We start from the raw sequence: 20,987 nt of genomic DNA, 5'->3' as shown, positions 1-20,987 counted from the left end.
GTTTATCTATTTTGTTTATCTTCTCAAAGATCCAGCTTTTAGTTTTATTGATCTTTGCTATTGTTTCCTTCATTTCTTTTTCATTTATTTCTGATCTGATTTTTATGATTTCTTTCCTTCTGCTAGCTTTAGGGTTTTTTTGTTCTTCTTTCTCTAATTGCTTGAGGTGCAAGGTTAGGTTGTTTATTCGAGATGTTTCCTGCTTCTTACGGTGGGCTTGTATTGTTATAAACTTCCCCCTTAGAACTGCTTTTGCTGCATCCCATAGGTTTTGAGTCGTTGTTTCTCCATTGTTATTTGTTTCTAGGTATTTTTTTATTTCCTCTTTGATTTTTTTAGTGATCACTTCATTATTAAGTAGTGTATTGTTTAGCCTCCATATGTTTGTATTTTTTACAGATCTTTCCTGTAATTGATATCTAGTCTCATGGCATTGTGGTCAGAAAAGATACTTGATACAATTTCAATTTTCTTAAATTTTCTTAAAATTTCTTAAATTTACCAAGGCTTGATTTGTGACCCAAGATATGATCTATCCTGGAGAATGTTCCATGAGCACTTGAGAAAAATGTGTATTCTGTTGTTTTTGGATGGAGTGTCCTATAAATATCAATTAAGTCCATCTTGTTTAATGTATCATTTAAAGCTTGTGTTTCCTTATTGATTTTCATTTTGGATGATCTGTCCATTGGTGAAAGTGGGGTGTTAAAATCCCCTACTATGAATGTGTTACTGTCGATTTCCCCTTTTATGGTTGTTAGTATTTGCTTTATATATTGAGGTGCTCCTATGTTGGGTGCATAAATATTTACAATTGTTATATCTTCTTCTTGGATTGATCCCTTGATCATTATGTAGTGTCTTTCTTTGTCTCTTCTAATAGTCCTTATTTTAAAGTCTATTTTGTCTGATATGAGAATTGCTACTCCAGCTTTCTTTTGGTTTCCATTTACATGGAATATATTTTTCCATCCCCTTACTTTCAGTCTGTATGTGTCTCTAGGTCTGAAGTGGGTCTCTTGTAGACAGCATATGTAAGGGTCTTGTTTTTGTATCCATTCAGCCAATCTGTGTCTTTTGGTGGGAGTATTTAGTCCATTTACATTTAAGGTAGTTATCGATATGTATGTTCCTATTCCCATTTTCTAAATTGTTTTGGGTTCATTATTATAGGTCTGTTCCTTCTCTTGTGTTTCTTGTCTAAAGAAGTTCCTTTAGCATTTGTTGTAAAGCTGGTTTGGTGGTGCTGAACTCTCTCAGCTTTTGCTTGTCTGTAAAGGTTTTAATTTCTCTATCAAATCTGAATGAGATCCTTGCTGGGTAGAGGAATCTTGGTTGCAGGTTTTTCTCCTTCATCACTTTCAGTATGTCCTGCCACTCCCTTCTGGCTTGTAGGGTTTCTTCTGAGACATCAGTTGTTAACCTTATGGGGATTCCCTTGTGTGTTATTTGTTGTTTTTCCCTTGCTGATTTTAATATGCTTTCTTTGTATTTAATTTCTGACAGTTTGATTAATATGTGTCTTGGCGTATTTCTCCTTGGATTTATCCTGTATGGGACTCTCTGTGCTTCCTGGACTTGATTAACTATTTCCTTTCCCATATTAGGAAAGTTTTCACCTATAATCTCTTCAAATATTTTCTCAGTCCCTTTCTTTTTCTCTTATTCTTCTGGAACCCCTATAATTCGAATGTTGGTGCGTTTAATGTTGTCCCAGAGGTCTCTGAGACTGTCCTCAGTTCTTTTCATTCTTTTTTCTTTATTCTGCTCTGCAGTGGTTATTTCCACTATTTTATCTTACAGGTCACTTATCCGTTCTTCTGCCTCAGTTATTCTGCTATTGATCCCATCTAGAGTACTTTTAATTTCACTTATTGTGTTGTTCAACGTTGCTTGTTTCATCTTTATTTCTTCTAGGCCCTTATTAACTGTTTCTTGCATTTTGTCCATTCTACTTCCAAGATTCGCATCATCCTTACTATCATTATTCTGAATTCTTTTTCAGGTAGACTGCCTATTTCCTCTTCATTTGTTAGGTCTCGTGCATTTTTATCTTGCTCCTTTATCTGCTGTGTGTTTTTCTGTCTTCTCATTTTGCTTATCTTACTGTGTTTGGGGTCTCCTTTTTGCAGGCTGCAGGTTCGTAGTTCCCGCTGTTTTTGATGTCTGTCTCCAGTGGCTAAGGTTGGTTCAGTGGGTTGTGTAGGCTTCCTGGTGGCGGGGACTAGTGCCTGTGTTGTGGTGGATGAGGCTGGATCTTGTCTCTCTAGTGGGCAGGTTCACATCTGGTGGTGAGTTTTGGGGTGTCTGTGGCCTTATTATGATTTTAGGCAGCCTCTCTGCTAATGGGTGGGGTTGTGTTCCTGTTTTGCTAGTTGTTTGGCATAGGTTGTCCAGCACTGTAGCTTGCTGGTCGTTGAGTGAAGCTGGGTGCTGGTGTTAAAATGGAGGTCTCTGGGAGATTTTTGGCATTTGATATTATGTGGAGCTGGGAGGTCTCTTGTTGACCAGTGTCCTGAAGTTGGCTCTCCTACCTCAGAGGCAGAGCCCTGACTCTTGGCTGGAGCACCAAGAGCCTTTCATCCACCCGGCTCAGAATAAAAGGGAGAAAAAGTAGAGAGAATTAGTAGAAGTATGAAGAAAGAAAGAAAGAAAGAAAGGAGGGAAGGAAGGAAGGAAGAAAGAAAAAGAAAGAAGCAAAGAAGGAAGGAAGGCAAGAAGGAAAGAAAGATGGGAGGGAGGGAGGAAGGAAGGAAGGAGGGAAAGAAGGAAAAAAACAGAAAGAAAGAAGATACAGTAAAATAAAATAAAGTATAATAAAGTTATTGAATTAAAAAATACTTAGGAAAAAAAAAAAGGAACGGATAGAACCTTAGGACAAATGTTGGAAGCAAAGCTATACAGACAAAATCTTACATAGAAGCATATACATACACCCTCACAGAAAGAGGTAAAGGGAAAAAAATCATAAATCTTGCTCTCAGAGACCACCTCCTGAATTTGGGTTGATTTGTTGTCTAAAGGAGGGAAGGAAGGAAGGAAGGGAGGGAGGGAGGGAGGGAGGTAAAGTATAATAAAGTTATTAAAATTAATTATTAAGAAAAAAAATTTTTAAAAAAACCATCGACGGATAGAACCCTAGGACAAATGGTGGAAGCAAAACTATACAGACAAGATCTCACACAGAAGCATACACATTCACAAAAAGAGGAAAAGGGGAAAAAATCATAGATCTTGCTCTCGAAGCCCACCTCCTCAATTTGGGATGACTCCTTGTCTATTCAGGTATTCCACAGATGCAGGGTACATCAAGTTGATTGTGGAGCTTTAATCCGCTGCTTCTGAGGCTGCTGGGAGGTCTGAGGTCTTCCGCCAGCCTTCAGTAGGTGTTCTGTAGGAGTTGTTCCACGTGTAGATGTATTTCTGGTGTATCTGTGGGGAGGAAGGTGATCTCTGCGTCTTACTCTTCCGCCATCTTCAAGGTCCCCCCGTGAATGTGTTTTTTGTTCCACAGGCTGCAGGATTGTAGTTCATCTGGTTTCTTCTGTCTGACTTCTGGTGGATGAGGCTATCTAAGAGGCTTGTGCAAGTTTCCTGATGGGAGGCAAAGCTTCTTGTTAATAGACACCAAAGAGGCTTCTAGATGCAATAACTTCTTTTTTTTTTTTTTTTTTAGAACTTTATGAAAAAGAATGCAATGGAGAAGCAGTGGTGTACTGGCAAGTCAAGTACCCTTTTCCCATGTCTAACAGAGATGTATCCTTTCCAAAAGCACACCAATACTCAGCTTTTGAAGTGTTTCTGTGCCCCATGGTCATCACCCAATGGTGGTATGTCCAACAGGTAGAAAATATTGTCTTTGACTCTTGCAGAGAGTGCATCTGTAATTGTGGTTATGGGAGGGCAGCTCATACTTTCCTGAAAAGTTTTCTAGGAAATCCTTGTGCCAGAGAATTGGGGACCTGAAAACAACTTTTCATAGAGAGTATTCAATACACTCTCTCAATCTATAGGAGAGGAAGTAGGGACCCAGAGAGGCAATGTGAGAGGCCCACTCTCAGGTGGCTAGCAGCAGACTGGGGGCTGGGACTCAGGCTCCACGTTTCCAGCTCCCTCCACCTTCCCTCCTCCTCGAATATTGGATCTGGACACTGTGTGTATGTTTCTTCCCCTCAGTTTCCTTGATTACGATATGAAGCAGTTGAATGGATGTGAGGAGTCTTAGCTGACACTCCAAGGCTCTATGAGGCCCCCTTAGGGCCAGCATGGGGGTTTTGATGGACATTTGCTGGGTGGGCAGATGGGGTAGAATATAGGCGGGGACAGGTGAGATTTCCACTCCACTGTTCTCTTCAATCATAGCAGCTGAGTGTTTTACACACTGAATTTTCATAAATAATCCTTTTAACAAAGGGTCTGTGGAATTAAAAGAAAAAAAAACTTGGAAACCACTGAACTGGATGATCACCGGAATCTTTTCTAGGTCTAACATTCTGTAAGTCTGTATGTTCCTAAGTAATTGTTCTTTAGAAAGAGAGGGGGCATGGGGGTGGTTTGTGGGTATTGTTTCTGTGTGTTTTGTGTGTATGTGTCCACCCTGGCCCAGCTAGATTACAGACTCCATAAGGGATTATTTCTGGCACAGTTCCCACAGACTGCTAAATACAGGTGGTAGGTATTTCAAGAAATTGTGGTTACTTAATCCCTTAGATTTTATGTGGTTTTCTCTCCTCCTTCCAGCAACTGTGCAGGGTAGGAGCCATCATCCCCATCAGTCAGGGAAGGAGACTGAGGCAAAGGCAAGTTCAGAGCCCTGCTCAGGTTCTCATCAGTTTCTCACCACTAGTGGGCGGCAGAGGCAGGCCTGGGCCCAGGTCCAGCTGTGACCAGAGAAGGTGATCTGGACCAGGGCAACACCACTTTCTGACCTCATGTGGATACTGCTGGGGGCTGTTCTCAGGAGTGGACACTTGGTGCTCCTTGAAGTTTGGTTTCATTGGCTTTCTAGTGCCACACAGTCCTGTAATGAGTTTCTTAGTCCTTGTATATATGCATATGTCTCTCCAACAAGGGCTATTCAATTTTTAGATTAGAAAACAGTGTAATGGAAAAGAACATTAGTTTTGGAGGGAAAGATCCCAGGTTAAGTGTGCGCTCATTTCCTGGTTTGCTCTGTGACCTTGGAAAATGCCCTTCACTTCTCTGGGCCTCAGTAAACTAGTGGTTCTCCACTCATAGACTGTGTGCCATGCTGGAACTTCCAACCCTTCAAAGAACTCTGTGAAATGGCAGTCAATATATCAAGTTAATTTTTCCTCAGTGGAGTGTCAGGTGATGTCCATCACATGAGCTAAGCAAGGTGTGGGACCATATTTGCTGTGAGGAAAAAATAAAAGACTTCGGAGAGAGGAACTCCAGAGCTAAAGCAACTTCATTCCTTCCCTAAAACATTCAAGAGCTTTACTCATCAGTGTGTAGAGAGTGGGGGCAATAGACCATCCTGCAGGGTGCCTGGGGGAGGGGCAGCCCACCGTGGGTGCTGTAGAGCCTCCGAGCTGGCCTGGGGCTGTGGTCGCGGCTGTTGCAGTAAGTGTAACTGTGTTGTACTTACAGTGATTGTTTGGATTATTTTAGGCTTTAATTCCTTCTCCTGTGAAACCTAAAATTCTCCTATTGGAAAGTCTAATGAACACATTAAAGAGCTGAGCCCTCTGTAGCTATGAAAATCTCACCAGGTTTTGGAGCCTAATCGTGGTTCAAGTTCAGGTTCCATCACTTCAGCTGGGCTGTGGGATCTTCAGCAAGTTTCTTTACTTCTCTGAGCCTCAATTTGGTCATTTGTAAGATGGGGATACTTATGCTGAACTCACAGGGACTTTCTCAGGATCAAAACTGATGCTAACTGTAAAGCACAGGATGCAGGTACGTGGTAAGGGCTCAATAAGTGGTGACTCTTGTTGTTTCTTAAAATCAAATCATCTTCCCTATAGTAGTGCCACAGACATAGTGGTTATTCTATAAGTGTTTATTGAGTTGAAATGGCTTCGTGATTCTTGGTGAACCAGAATCAGCAAGGGCATCTGCCTACTAAATATTCAGGTATTCATGTGTCTTCCTATTATCTCCAGGTGTAAGTAACCCTTCCTGACCATCCTCTGTGCATAGAGGTCAGTGATTAGGGCTTAGGGAGAGGACAAAGAGCAATGGCCCCATTGTTTACTGAGGGCTGCTTCTGCTCTAGTCTCTCTCTATAGCCCCCACCAAGTCTGCTTGCAGGGCAGTGGTACCCTCTTTTCTTTCAGAGGGAAACCAATCTCAGAAAAGTTGAGTAACCAAACCAGGATCACACAGCTGATAAATGACCAATCCTCTGAAATCTCATTGCCTTCTTGGAGAAACGAGGAGTGGGTTCCCCACATAACTAAAAGCAGCAGGGAACCATTCACAGGTGGGTAATACACGCTCTCAAATAAGAACACCAGTTGGGAGGAGCTATGGTTTTGCAGGGCAGGTAGGCAGATAGGGCAGGAAGTGAAGTAACAGTGCAAGGGAGCAAATACCAAGTGGAGGAACAATTATCTCCCTCTGCTTCTGGCTTGTGGGCTTTCCTTCTGCCCATCTGAGGTGCTGGCCTCGATGTTGTGCCTTGACTGGTGGTGTGGTACGTCTATGTGCGGCATCAGCGAGAGCTGGACCATGAAGGACAGAAGATCCACGTGATCCTGGCCCAGAGCACCTCCGTGCCACAGTTTCCAGAGAAGTCGGGCGTGATTCGGGTGAAGCAGTACAAGCAGAGCCTGGCGATCCAGAGCGATGGCAAGAGGGGGAGCAAAGGTAAAAAGAGGGCACGTGTTGGCGCACCAGCCAGGGCCACCGATGTAAGGCCACACTGGCTGCAAGGCACATAAAATGCAGGATGCTTATTCCCTGAGGTCAGAGACTTAGGCATGGGTGCAAAAGAACCAAGGGAGACTCAGTTCACCCCAGAAGCTTGGCTGCAATGCAGCGTGGATGTTTAAATCTGATCAATTCATTCTTTATTGACTCTTGCATCGTCCAGATGAAATCAGAACATCCAAGGGAATCAAAATGTTTAGAAACTCAGTTCAGGCTGGTCCTGTCCATGCACATGCTGGCCAAGGCGGGGCAGGAGGGCTGGTGGGACCATCTCTGAGGAGGCAGCTCCTGCTCAGCAAAAACCCAGGGACTCAGAACCTGCCTGCCTTGAATTCCAGCCTCTGGAGAGAGGCTGGGGGGGTCCATGCGGCCACCTGCTGGACTGGAATCAGTGTGGCCTTGAGGCTGTGGCAAAATCTGAACTTAGTGGTGACGTGTGTTAGATCTGCCACCTTGGGCATGTCACCCCACTCTTCTGAGTCTCCATTTTATCATTTATAAACTGGGGTTCAATTTTATCAGCTCCTTAGGACTGAGATGACTAGTGAGAGAAATAATAAAATGAGAGACTATATCCAAGTCTAGCACTTGCCAGGAGTTTAATAAATATCAGCAGAATGTGCCTTGGCTGTTTTCCAAAATGTTTATATGTAAGTCTCCCGTAAGGCAAGGCAGAGGGGCGAGTCCACTTGAGTTCCGTGTTACCTCCCTCTTTACTTTCTGGACCTGGATATGAAGGTGGAATGTTTGCAAGGTTTGTTATTGTATCTTTCTAACGTGTTTCTTCCTTTTGAATTGTCCTTTCTTTCCCTCCCTAGTTTTCATGTATTACTTCGATAACCCAGGTGGCCAAATTCCGTCCTGGCTCATTAACTGGGCTGCCAAGGTGAGATCCCAGGAGGTAGGAGGGGAAGTGTGTGTGACAAATGTTGGGGCTGTCAGGCTGAAGAGATGTGCTGTCTCAGGCCTCATGATGCTCTTTTATGAGACAGCTCTGTTGAGTGTCTATGGTTAGGACTGGGGTTACCAATACCCAGCACAGAGGCTGGGACAAAAGTCAAATAATCTTTACCTGGAATGTCAGCCCTCCCTGCTTTGCTCTGAGACCCCGCACCAGGATCACAATAGATCACAGTAGGGACAGTGGTGCCTGTGGATCCTCTGTCTGCTTATGGAGGAGTTAGACAGGCCAACCTGGCCCAGGAGACACCAGCCATGTCCAAGCCTGGGGAAGCCTTCAGTTTTTTTTATGGTTATTTTGTTTTTCTGTAAGGAGAGGGAACCACAGTGGTACCCAGATCACTAGAAACTGCCTAGGACCTGGAATCATGCCGACCATTCAGTCTGCTTTATAAGGCCCTACTTACCGGCTGGAAGGCTCACCAGTTCCCTGGGAGAGTGAAAAAGCACATAGGTTTTGAGTCAAACACATGATATTTTGAATCCTGGCCTTGTTTCTGACTGTGTAATCTAGGGAAGCCATCAATTTCTTCCCTCTTAAAAATAGAGATGGATAGTCCCACCCTGTGGAGAAGCAGTATATAGAACAATGTTTGGAGAAAGTCTTGAACAATGTTCAACACTAACTAAAGAATGGCATATCCTGTCTCTTGCCCCCAATCCTTACCATTTTCTAATTCTGTAAAGCAAGTCCTTTCTCTCACTTCTTTGGAAGAATCCCACAGCCTAACCCAATCTCATTTTTGGGTTTTCTTTTTCTTTTGAAAAAATGGTGTCTTAGAAATATCTTAGCTTTTTATTAGCAAAAGTTAAAATATACAACAAGGTCTTATAACAGTGGCCCCTGCGGTTCAGCCTTACCTGTGCCCTGCATCTTACCTTTTGTCATCAGCGGTTGGAACGCTCTGTGGAAATCTGCTCGTGGGCCCTATTGTCATATTTATTACTCCCAAAGCCATCTTCCTTTACCTTTGCCACATCCCAAAGAATTAGGACTAATCCCTGTGAGGACATAGAAGTGACAGTCTCCTTTCCTTTGCAGAAAGGAGTTCCTAACTTCTTGAAAGACATGACGAAAGCCTGTCAGAACTATCACAAGAAAACCTAAGGGAGGGAATTGGGAGCCTTGTGTCCATGGAATGATGTCTCCGGAAGTGCCACAGCCGCCAGCGCTCAGCCTGCCTGTCACGTTTTTGTCCTCAGAGGCCTGCACGCTCTCCAGCAGGTTGTCCCCAAGTGTGTTTGCCTGACGCCCGGCTTCCTTTCCCACTCTTCCTTTCCCAGGAGCTGCTGCCTTCTTCCACTGTGGAATGTGGGTCAGATTAGGGAAACTTTTGCTTGTTTATTTTTAAAAAGGGGAGTCCTCAGTAAGGAACACAGTCAATCCATTGTGCCACTCTAGGGAGATCTTGGGTGGAGGACTGACAACACCATCTAAGAGTGACTGATCCTGGCAAGCTGGCTCCTTCCCACATGTGATTTCTTGCAACCCAGTGGGGTGATTTCCTGCTGAAGTTGCATTTTCTTCAGAACTGACGCTCAGTGCACCAAGACTGGAAGATTCATGTCCATTTGCCTTATGCTTTGCTGCCTTGATTTGAGATGATAATCCACTAAGCCTCTCCCCGTTCCTGCTTGTGGAGGATCATGAGCTGTTTTGATTTTAAACCATTTTGAAAAACGTTACAGGCCTGACTAAGTGTATAGTGTGATAACAGTTTTTTCTCATCACCCATATCTGGGTTTCTCTCTTTCCCATATGCCCCTGGGGAAGGCTGTCCGTACCTCACTAGCTCTGCACTTTACTGGACACTGAGGCATCAAGACTGCTCTGGCAGTTACCAGAAGCCAACCTACTTTGCACACAGCATTGAGATAAAGTGTCTTTTTATGCAATTTCCCTTCTAGAATGTTCGGAGATGTTGAAAGGATAAGAGTTCACAGCCAGGGAAATATTAATTAGTGGTGTGGTTGACTCTACACCTTTTTCTCAGGAATTCTACCTAAGTTATCCACCTCTCCCACCACCAGAAGACTTTCCGTTTCCTACTTTTCTCTTGAATTTTGGAGGGAAAGATACTCTGTGGACAAAGGCACAGCCTTATAATCTCAGGGAAAAATTTTAACCACTGTACGTGACGGTACCAAACATTGATTAAGGGGCATAAAAATTCGGGATGCAAGGCCAGAAGCAGGGTATTTATTAAAATGGAATACTCCAGACTCTGTAATTTCTCTCTGGAAAGGGAAGTGCACTGAATACCAAATAAATATAGAGTGACTTATACTTGTCCTGTCTGCAATCTCCTTCCTGCCTTGTTCCTTCTGTGAGAATAAGTCTGTTAGGTCTCTTTGGTTTGCAAGTCACATCCAACCTAACTCATGGACTTGAAGGAATTTTAGGCTCACTTACATGCAAGGCCAGGTGTAGAGTGGTCTCAAGTAGGGGTTGATACGGGTGCTCAAACTGGCATTAGGAATCAGCTCTGTTCTTCTTTAAGGTTTCTTTGATTTGGGGCCATGTTTGGTGGCAGGATTGCTGCTAATAGCAAATAGTAGGCCTGCATCTTCTCAGGTTCCTGCTGAGTCAAAAAAAGACAGCATTTCTTTCCAGTAGATCCTGAACCATCCCATGATTTCCTCTAAACCATGTGTCAATCCCTGCCCCAGTCACCGTGGTCATATGGATAGAATTATGCAAATTAGCAATTCATAACTGTGTCATTAAAATATCACTATTAGTAATGTAGCTGGAATTTAATTTTTGGTAAGGTAAATCTAAATGTCTCATGTAATAGAGGTCAAGTTGACATTTAATGTATAAAGTATTGAAAGACAAACACTAGGATTATAGTCTTTGAGCAGAGAACCTGCATGAAATGGTGTCAGGCAAACTATCTTTTACAGTGTTTGATAATCTGGTAAGAACACTGAGTATACTAAGAATACTGAGTTTCTAGGTAAGGCAGTTTAAGAAAAGTCACTAAGCTTGCTATAATTAGTAGGGTTAAGACCCTTTGGCATTCATGCTTGCTTATTCAGAGAAGACAGTCCTATACAGCATTGATATAGGTTACATGGGAAACTGAGAACCCCTGAGCCAATATTAAATGCAAGGGGCCCAAAATATGTAGAACTGGTGCTCTGGAAGCTGCACTGGATTCTTCAAGGTCTGTCTCTGTGCAGGGGCTGAAAGTATCATTTGGAATTTGAAAGTTATAAGTGTATTGTCATTCCTCTAGCTCTTTGTTTCACTTATTTTCTCATGTCTGTCTCTCTGAATAGACAATAAGATCTTTTTGGATAGAAACCCTTCTTTCACTTTGATTTCTGGCCCTCAAATGATAACTAAATGAGTGAATTTAATGATTTGGGGAAGACTGACCAAGTGACACACACCCAGAAGGCAAAACTTATCCAGATATAGAAGTTTAATTTGATTACATTAAATACGACTTTAACATTTAATAATTTAGTTCTAGCCAAATTGTTTCCCCAAGTCATCATTTGAGGGGTTCCTGATTCCTGAGGATCTCATTGTTTTTTCCTTGAAAGCACTCAGGTCCTTTGTTTGTTAAGGGGTGGCTTTGCTGGTGTGGCTATGGGTTATACCTTAATGTTATGAAAATGGCACAGTCTGGACTGAGTCCAGCTGAGATTAGTCAGGATTTCAGGATTCTCATGACGAAAGTAACACTACTGTTAGTGCTAAATTTTTTTCCACAGGCAAATTATTCACGCTGCATAACAGTTCAGAGTTAATGACCACCTTGGAACTGAGGGATTCCAGCAGAGGGTCACATCCTTGAAAATGTTCCTATTTCACAGGGAGGGTCCTGGCCTGGCTCCCTGGCTGAGATTCCTCACCCAGAATCCCCACCTCTACTGCCTGCCCTTCAATTGTCCTGCTTCCCAGCTGGGTTTGAAAGAGAGAGAAAGCAGGCAGAACCCATTTGGTTCTCATGTTTCTGGTAGCACCACCCAGTCGGCTCAGAGAATTATCTTTAAAAGTTTTAAGATGTGTGTTCACTTCACAGATATTTCTTAATGGTCTGGTGTCCATCTGGCAAGGGGACAGGCATGGCAGTTCCTGGGATGAGTGAGACAGACTTGGTGTTTGCTCTCATGGAGCTTATCCAGTGAAGAAGACACAATGGACAAGCTGTTGAAAAGGTGATGAGTTGTGAGAAAGGGCAAGTAGAGGGGGCTAGAATCTAAACCTGGGGGCACTAACCAACTTTGAGGGGTCAGGGGAGAACATGTTGGAGTTGACTGGATGAAGGTTGGAGAAGAAAACTATTCCACATGGAAGGAACCATTTCTATAAAGTCCCTCAAGCAGAAAAGCCAGTCATGTTGGAGGAACTACCAGAGGCCAGTAGGTCTGAGCAATGAAAGTGGAAGAAGGCCTCTTACATGTGGCTGAAGAAGGAGGCCATCAGGTCATGGGAGATCCTGAGAGGTATGGCAAGGATTTTGGACTTTATACCCAGAGCAGCAGTAAGCTATGAAGGATTTTAGGCTGAGCAGTGACCAGATAAGACATACTCATTCCTAACAACTGCTTATTCTCCCATGGTTCTTCACCATCTCCAGTATCCCTCCAGCACCATCATGGGGGTGCTCTCCAAGGTGCTGTATGCCTCGTGGCTCTGAATCATCCCCACTGTCAGGCTGCACACTGAGTAGCCCACACCCAAACCTAGTTTCTAAGGTTGAGCATCAGCCTCTGAAGTTTAAGGGGAATAAAAGAGGTGCAGGGAACACCCATGGACACAGCCCCCTTCTTTCCTTGCCCACACTGTTGTCAACATGCCCTCCTGTGTGACTGCACCATGCAGCCCATCAGAACAGAGCCACTACAGGAGCCAGAAATGTCAGAGAAAAAGAAAAGGCATACAAAATGTAAGCAGGTCTGCCTTCCCCAAAGTTTATTTTACTATACTGCTTCCCAACTAAAAGGAAGAATATATTTTTTTTTCTTGAGAATATAGAAACACTTTATTTGTTCAGGTTCTCAGAGTTTAGAACCAGCATAATGAAAGGACTTCAGAAAAATTATATTGCTAATCTATTTATATGTATTTTTGTGTGTGTCTGCTTGGACACATATAATATGTGCTCCATTTCATACGGTATGATAATGGAACAACAACTAGGCAGCATGTTATGTGAGTGGCTTTGCAGGTTCTCTACATGATGTGCCAGGCTCACTGCTAGGCAGTGGAGTTCATAAAGGTGAACAAATTCTTCTCTTAGGTACTTAGCAGACTACAGAGGACATGGAATATGTGCACAGTTTATGAAAATGAGATCTCCACCTTATGTAAGGAAAATATGTAATATTTTCAGAGTCTATGGCTAACTGCTCTTAAAAACAGGACAACAGGCCCCAAATGGAGTCACTAATGCTAAGCCCCACGTCCCAAACCAAGACTTAATTACAGTTTTGGCTCTCCCGGAAATGGAATCTCAAACCAGGCTATCAGGAATTGCCTGATCAGCACTAGTTAATCTGCCTGATAGACCCCTGTCCTCCCCTAAACGAAAGTAATGTTGCAATAACCAACCTTCTTTTTACCTAATATAACTTCCTTGTTTCTGCTTCCTTCTGCCTACAAAATTCTCTCATTTTGTACATTCCCTTCGAGCTCCTTTCTGTCTCCTAGGAGGGATGCTGTCCAATCGAATTGATTTTTGCTTAAACAAGCTCTTAAAAATTTCAATATGCCTCAGTTTATCTTTTAACAGCTCTGGTGTGAGAAGAGGGAACTTAAGGAGACCCCCCAAAAGCCCCAAGAAGCAAAAGCAACCAGACTTGGTTACCTGCTGAGCCCTTGAACTCTGCTTTCCTGGTGCCTCTGGAGGTGGTGAGTAAGTCTCTCTCAGATGGTAGCTCTGCAGCTTTTCCTTGAGTTTCCAGATTTTATTAGAGCATTTTTTTTCTTGACTGAGTCCAGAAACTCACCAAAATCAGATTGGGTCTGACTTAGAAACCAGACTTGGTCTGCAATTTGACTGGGTCCAGCTTAGAAACCGGACTGAGTCTAGAGTCGGACTGGGTCTGATGTAAGTTGTTCTGAGTCCGCTTGAGACCACAGGTGAATAAAATATTGTTTTAGGGCTGGACAAATAGGCTCACCTTACCAAAGATAATCTTGAATCACAGTGGCCACAGTGGAGAACTTTTAACCTAGATAATCTTATCATCTTTATCATAGAAAAAAAGGGGTCTCAGCCAGATATTCATCATAAAGCATAGAGGGAAAATGATTTTTCCTCCTCTAAAATTTTTGGTGACCAGGATGGGACCAGCTGGGACACCCTACTCACTGCAAACAGGATCCTAGGAGAACTGGCAGAAGCCATCAAAGGTAAGACTTCTTACCAAAGTCAGCTCTGTCATCTCTGTCTCCATCTGTGGTGCCTGATTAACAGAGGAAGGTAAAATTCCACTTTCTCCCTTCCTTCCCAAATTCAGATTGGAAGGCAGAAAACATTTATAAGAATTAGATCTTTAAATTGCGAATTTGCTTTTGAGTACACATTGGTTGTAGATCCGTTCTTTCCCAAGGACAGCCATTGCCTTCTTGTTTGTCTACCTTTTGTCCTGAGAACTTGGCAACAGCCAAGTTGGGGTCTCCAAAAATTTTGGCTGGGAAGAAATGTGGGTTGCACTGCATGTGCGGCCAGGGTCCTACCCCTGTTGTCTGCTTTCATGGGAATTGTCTGAGGCTTTCTTTCTTTTGGTTATCTTTGGGAGTGTCTCTGGATCTTGAGAGGATAATATTTTTTGCACTCTTTGGGAATGCCTCTTGTCCTCATGGGGTTGTTCAGTACTGCTAGGAATATGTACTGTTTGTCCAGCTGAAACCTGATAAGATATTCAAAAGGAATTTTTTTTTTTTTTAGTAGCTCTATGATAGTAAATTGGCCAAATTGGAAGTTGAGATTCAGAGCCTGATGGGACCTTTTTTTTTTTTTGCGGTACGCGGGCCTCTCACTGCTGTGGCCTCTGCTGCCGCAGAGCACAGGCTCCGGACGCGCAGGCCCAGCGGCCACGGCCCACGGGCCCAGCCGCTCCGCGGCATGTGGGATCCTCCCGGACCGGGGCACGAACCCGCGTCTCCGGCATCAGCAGGCGGACTCTCAACCACTGCGCCACCAGGGAAGCCCGATGGGACCTTTTTTTAGGCTTTCTCCTCTAAGCTAAAATGAAACTGTGTAGCCAGAGGGAAAGAAATATTCTGAAGGCTTTGTGGAAGGATTTACTAAAACACTCCACAGACACACAGCTCTAAATCTAGAACATAGGATCTTTTGATTTCCATCTTAGTTGAAGATCTTCTCCCTGATGTAAAGAAGGAAATTGAGGATAGTATAGTTGGATGGGTGGGACGGCCTCTGTATCATTCAGGTTGCTACCCAATTCTTTGAGGAATTAAAGACAACTGTACTTGTCTTACAAATCAAGCCTTTGTAAGAACAAAAGTGAAGATATAGAACTAATTCAAAGCCCTCTTTTCCTTTCTACCAATGCCCAAATGTACCCTTTTGATCTCAGACGGTTTGCAGATGCTGTAAACCTTCTGGACTTAAGGAACAAAAGTCTTTGGTGCAGCTTCCATTCTTTCTTTGTGCCTTTGAGATATAAATATTCTACATAGTCTTCTCTAGGAAGCAAGGGAATTCTTATCAGAAGGAGAAAAAAAAAAGAGAAAAGACTATTTTTAAAATTAGAACTATGAAAAATCTTAAAAGTCTCTTTTACAAATATTAGTAAAAAGCTATCTGAGCAGGTAGACTTAATTTATTCCATCTGCCAGAAACACAATGGACCCAACTGTTCTTTTATAAACTAGTGAGTTTCATATTATCATATCTGTTTCATGGCTAAAATTTTTAAATGAAAGCTAGAAGATCTCTGTTTGCCTCTTTATGTTTTTGTGTATCTGTATATGTTTGCTATAGATAGTAATTTTTTTTGTACCTCTGAATGGTATTTCCAAAATTATTTTAAAGGCTCTAGTTAATTGGCTTAAAGATGAACAAGCATTATATAAATCAAGTATACTGTCAGAAATATAGACTAATCCATAAGTTTTTCCACATTCAAGAGATCTAGGATAATATTTGGTATACTAATACTTCTGGTATAAACAGGTTTAATAGAAGTCAAATAAGATCTTATTATATCTGTTGCAAATATTTCAGCAAGAAAAATAACTCAGTATGATGACATTTTTATGTTTCTATAAATAAGTTAAGTGTGAATGAGATAAGAGCTTTTGGGTGAACTCCTTAGGAATAATTATATTTTAGGAATATCTACTTAAAAATAATCTCTCCGACCACAAGGACCTACTATATAGCACAGGGAACTATACTGAATACCTTGTAATAACCTATAATGGAAGAGAAGGTAAAAAAAGAACATATATATATATATATATATATATATATATATATATAATATGTATATATATATATGTGTGTGTATATTTTATATATATACATATACATATCTGTACATATTATATATAGACATATATAACTGAATCACTTTGCTGTACACCTGAAACTAGCACATTATAAATCAGCTACATTTCAATAAAAAATTTAAAAAATCTCTCCAGATTCTGGTAACTTGAAGTTTAGATTTGTGCTAAATTAAGTTAAAAGATGAAAGTTTATTGAATAGTTAGGTCATTCGCAAATAAAACAAGATACTGAAACATTAATTACTGAATATTGGCTTCCTTTTACAAAGAAACTAAAGGGATTTAGGACTATCAATAAATATGTTTGGTTCCACACTGAGATATTTTCTATAAGAAAGCACGTTTTTAGAAATTATTACTGTTATTTATGTTTGCCAATCTACAGAATGCTAATGTAAAAGTTCATAATTGCTTACTTCTTAGTTTTCACTAGAAATTAAGGTTTTTAAGAGTTGAGTATTTGAATTTAAACATGTAATTAAAGCTACTCGAAATAATACGGGAAAAATTTCAGTATACAGTAGCAAAGTAGGATGTGTGTTTTCAGTAAAAGAAGGTATGAGGAATGGAATTGCATTTTGTTAAGGAAAAGAAAGTAATTTTGTCTTAGAGATAGTTGTTTCTGGATGGAAAAAAAGAACAAACTAATATGAATACTAATATGGATACAGAAAGTTATGGAAAGTTTATGGAAAAGGAACCCTGAGAAAAGAGTTTTGTGCCTGGTCAGGGTTGGCTAAGTTTAGAATAAATTTAACTGAGTAAATTTTAAAAAGTAAGCTGGTGCAAAACCAGAATTTGTTTTTTTTTCTCTTTTAAGAGGTCAGTTTTCGTAACATATTGATCTGCTTTTGATAACAGATTGTAAAGTTTATTTTACCTTTAATGAGTAATCTGTTATAACTTTCTGTTTTTGCCTTTGAAATCTTTTGTTATCACTTTGGTTAAGTGAATAACTATTGATTCACAGTGCCCTATGATCCTATTTGACCACGTGTTTTGAAACTTTTTGATATTTTTGATAACAAATTTCCCAAATCAAATTTTAATGTAGTTCCTTTGACCTCTAGCCAACTTTGGGATGCTTCAAAGGACCCTTGAAACATCCCAAAGAGAGCTATAAACTAATTAGGTTTATTTGGTATGTTAAATTACATGGGAAGCATTGTCAAATGAGTAATAAATCTTCTTAGGTTATACTGTATGAGTCAATGTTATTAATTTATTAATAATTAATATTCTAGAAATTATATGGAATTCCTAAAAATCGGGTATGTCCTGGTAAAATGTTATCAGTCATAATTTTAGTCATTATTTTAAAATATTGTATGTCGCAGCAGTAATCAAGTTTCTTTGTCAATTGCATTGTAAGCAGGTCTTTTTTTTTTCTTTTTGGTTGCACCAGGTCTTAGTTGCAGCAGGCAGGCTCCTTTAGTTGCAGCTCAAGGGCTCCTTTAGTTGCGGCTTGCTGGCTCCTTAGTTGTGGCACATGGGCTCCTTATACGTGGCATGTGAAGTCTTAGGTGCGGCATGCATGTGGGATCTAGTTCCCTGGCCAGGGATTGAACCCAGGCCCCCTGCATTGGGAGCACAGAGTCTTAACCACTGCGCCAACAGGGAAGTCTCTGTAAGCAGGTCTGTAACCATGCCTTCTGTGGTCTTTCATCATTCATAGACAGTTATTGTTTTACTCTGATGTTTTGCAAAAATGCTTCCTCTTCGAGAAGCTCCTTAGCAAGGACATTTTGACAAGCACAGGTTTCTGAAAACTTCTAGATCATACTGCTGAACTGGGTAAGAAATTAAGAATTCTAATGGTAAACCTGATGGTGTCATAAAACTGTTAATGAAAAGGATTAGTTATATAGGACTGTGTGAACTGGTGAATATGTTTATAATTTTTATGGTTTCTGTCTAAAATATTACTAGCTTTTAATCTGTGTTTTCCAGATATAAGGAAACCCTTCCCTTCAAGCTAATTATGAGTTACAGCAACTTGGTAAATTATGTTTGTAAGCAGAATTGAAACATTTATCTTTTCTCTTTACTTGATTCCTCCAGAGACTGGAAACTCTTCGGTTGCCAGCAACTTAAAAAATCAGGTAAATTAGGAAAGCCATCTCCTAGCAGGTGCAGAAATCTCAAAGTATTTTGGGGACCTTGAAAAGGGAGGAATTCACCCAGATATGTAGATAACTCAGGTGAAATCATTGACAAGCCTTTGCCATGGCTTTCCTGGCCTTGAGAGGCCTTTTAAAAATTCAATCCGAGGTGCCAAATAATAGGTTCCAGCAAAGCCAATTTCAAATGAGCCTGTATGAGTAACTACACTTCTGTAAATCATCAGGCCAAGATTTTTGAAGCCAGAATTATTTAGCAAACAAATTAGTCTTAATTTGGCTATATTTGGTAGAAATGAGGGTAATTTTAGAGAGAAAAAGATCATGTTTCTATGGAGAGTAAATTCAAGTTTTGTTAATTGAGGTCTATACTTACTAAGAGCCACTTCCCAAATATCTCTGTATTATTATATTCTTGTAAATTTTAGCTGAATCATTAAAAGGACACTCTAGTTTGTTACTGAAGTTTTTCTCATTAATCCATCTTTGGATGAAGATCATATGCCCCATGACCTGCAACCAGGGGATTATGCATACTGGAGAAGACATCATTTAAAGACTGTCTCCAACCTAGATGGTAGGACCCTTATCAGGTCCTCTTCACTAGCTCATGCACAGTGAACATGAAGGGAATTGACTCTTGGATTAATATTTCCACTTAAAAAGGGCACCTGAAATGGACTGGCCTATACAGAGCACTGCCGACCTCAAAATCACCTTAAAACAATGCTCAAACAGAGGAGAAACTACCAGACCACGATGGTAAGAAGAAGACATCTAAAGTAGACAGCTGATCCAAGATGCCAAACCCGGCCTGTATACCAGTTACTTTGATAATTGCTTACACTTGCTTATGAACTAAACGTATTTCACAATCTTAAGCAGAGTTAAAATTAATTGAATTGTTGAGTTTATGGTCAATTACCTATATCCAGTACTTCTGGTTACCTTGGTGGATTTCTCCACTCCAAGGCTCTAATTGGATGGCCCTTAGGAAATTATTCTAGAAGAAAGAAGTTATAGTTCTGTTTGGGCCACTATTGATATTACTGGATGGGACTCCCTCACTTGGCCAATCAATCATAGCTGCTCTGACCATTGCCATAAATATAAAAGACCCCCCTTATGTTGGGAATAATTCAACCATACTAAGGATAGCCAGGCTAAATAATACAAGGAAATGTGTCTGGGTGCCTTATGAACAATGCCAGTATATCATTTCCTTTAAAGGTAAGGATTGGTACAGAACAGATTAAGTCAGATGACCTAGGGGTATACTGTGTGGAACCTAATGGAAGTTCTTGGCTTAAATTCTTACTTATAACCTTACAAATACTACTAGCCATATTACTTGTATTCTACCTATTTTATAAGATTGTTGTTTCTTTCCTTACCAAATATGTGACTGAGCCTCTGATAAAATAATAAGAAGGTGACTTAAGGCTGTTGACCAGATATATAGTTCTATACAAGATCAATGATGGTAATAGTGTAACTTTAGATATGGAAAGAAGCATCAAGAGGGAATAATTTCCTGGACCATAACAGACTAGTAAATCAGTGGTCCAGAGACTTTTGGCTATAGTTAATAGGGCCTAGTCCAGTAATAGCACACTGAGTGGCCTATCAGTGAGATCTTTGCCTGGGACAAAATGATGATGAAATGCCTCCCAAACCATGGTCGAATTTATGACCATGAGAGGGCACTGCCAACTAAAAATGGTCACTTGCCATCTGTCACTACAAGTATGATATCACTAGCCAATGCAGTCACTGACTTTTGACACACCCTGAAAAGAGTTCATGGTGGAGATCAGGAATGAGGTACTCCGTGCTCTGGAAGGATCTGGCAGAACAGGTCTTCAGATAGTTAGATATTTTCAGGAGAAGATTTCATGAACCTGATTTCTTGCTTCTTCCTATATCTAGAAAGTATCTAGAAAATCACTAAAATCATTAACGGAGACATCTGCTCCTCATGACTAGCAGCAACCTTCTTGTGACCGGCAGCAACCCTCTGCCAGAAATGTGTACTTGATTGCATGTATCCCTCTTCACTAAAATCACGTATATACTGACCTCCCTCCACCTCTTTAGAGCAGTTCCTCAGAGATATCTGAGAGGCTTCTCCTGGGCTATAGTCCTCATTTTGCCCCAAAGAAAACTTAACTCACAACTCTCACATTGTGCATTGTTTTTCAGTCGACACCTTCAAACTAAAAATTTAAAATAAAATGTCTTCATTTTTGACAAGCAGCTCTACCACCAGTCTCTGATATCCTATGTCATTCAATGCAGCCATTGCATCTAAGGTCTCATGAGGGTTGGGTCAAAGACAACTCCAAGGTTTTCTGCATTCCTACGATTCTCCTTTCAATGGAGGATCATTTTGGAAAACACATGTAAAGGAGTGTGACTTTGTGTAAGCCATGGTGTGCTGCATTGTGCTCTAGCACTTAAAGAAAAACAAGATTCACAGTAAAGGTTTGTGCCCGCTTATCAAAAAAAGA

The 20,987-nt window shown here is 41.0% G+C and overlaps 1 protein-coding gene and 1 long non-coding RNA gene across 2 annotated transcripts in view; both read left to right on the top strand.

The window, feature by feature from the left end:
- Positions 1-10,155, top strand: part of LOC101274757 (phosphatidylcholine transfer protein) — a 34,846-nt gene extending 24,691 nt beyond the window's left edge. Inside the window, exons 3-6 of the mRNA XM_004271795.4 lie at positions 3,677-3,756; positions 6,663-6,834; positions 7,716-7,783; positions 8,900-10,155. Coding sequence (XP_004271843.1) covers positions 3,677-3,756; positions 6,663-6,834; positions 7,716-7,783; positions 8,900-8,965 — 386 coding nt within the window. The 3' untranslated portion in view covers positions 8,966-10,155. The remainder of the gene's footprint in view (positions 1-3,676; positions 3,757-6,662; positions 6,835-7,715; positions 7,784-8,899) is intronic.
- A 3,577-nt stretch (positions 10,156-13,732) lies between these two features.
- Positions 13,733-20,733, top strand: LOC125962030 (uncharacterized). Its single transcript, XR_007473321.1, has 2 exons — positions 13,733-14,230; positions 18,419-20,733. It is a non-coding gene; the product is annotated as an uncharacterized LOC125962030 (long non-coding RNA).
- Positions 20,734-20,987: the final 254 nt, after the last annotated feature.

The sequence above is a fragment of the Orcinus orca genome, chromosome 19 (genome assembly GCF_937001465.1).
Source record: "Orcinus orca chromosome 19, mOrcOrc1.1, whole genome shotgun sequence".
Classification (NCBI taxonomy): Eukaryota; Metazoa; Chordata; class Mammalia; order Artiodactyla; family Delphinidae; genus Orcinus; species Orcinus orca.
The sequence above is the reverse complement of the archived record's forward strand: the minus strand, read 5'-3'. Positions and strand labels throughout refer to the sequence as shown.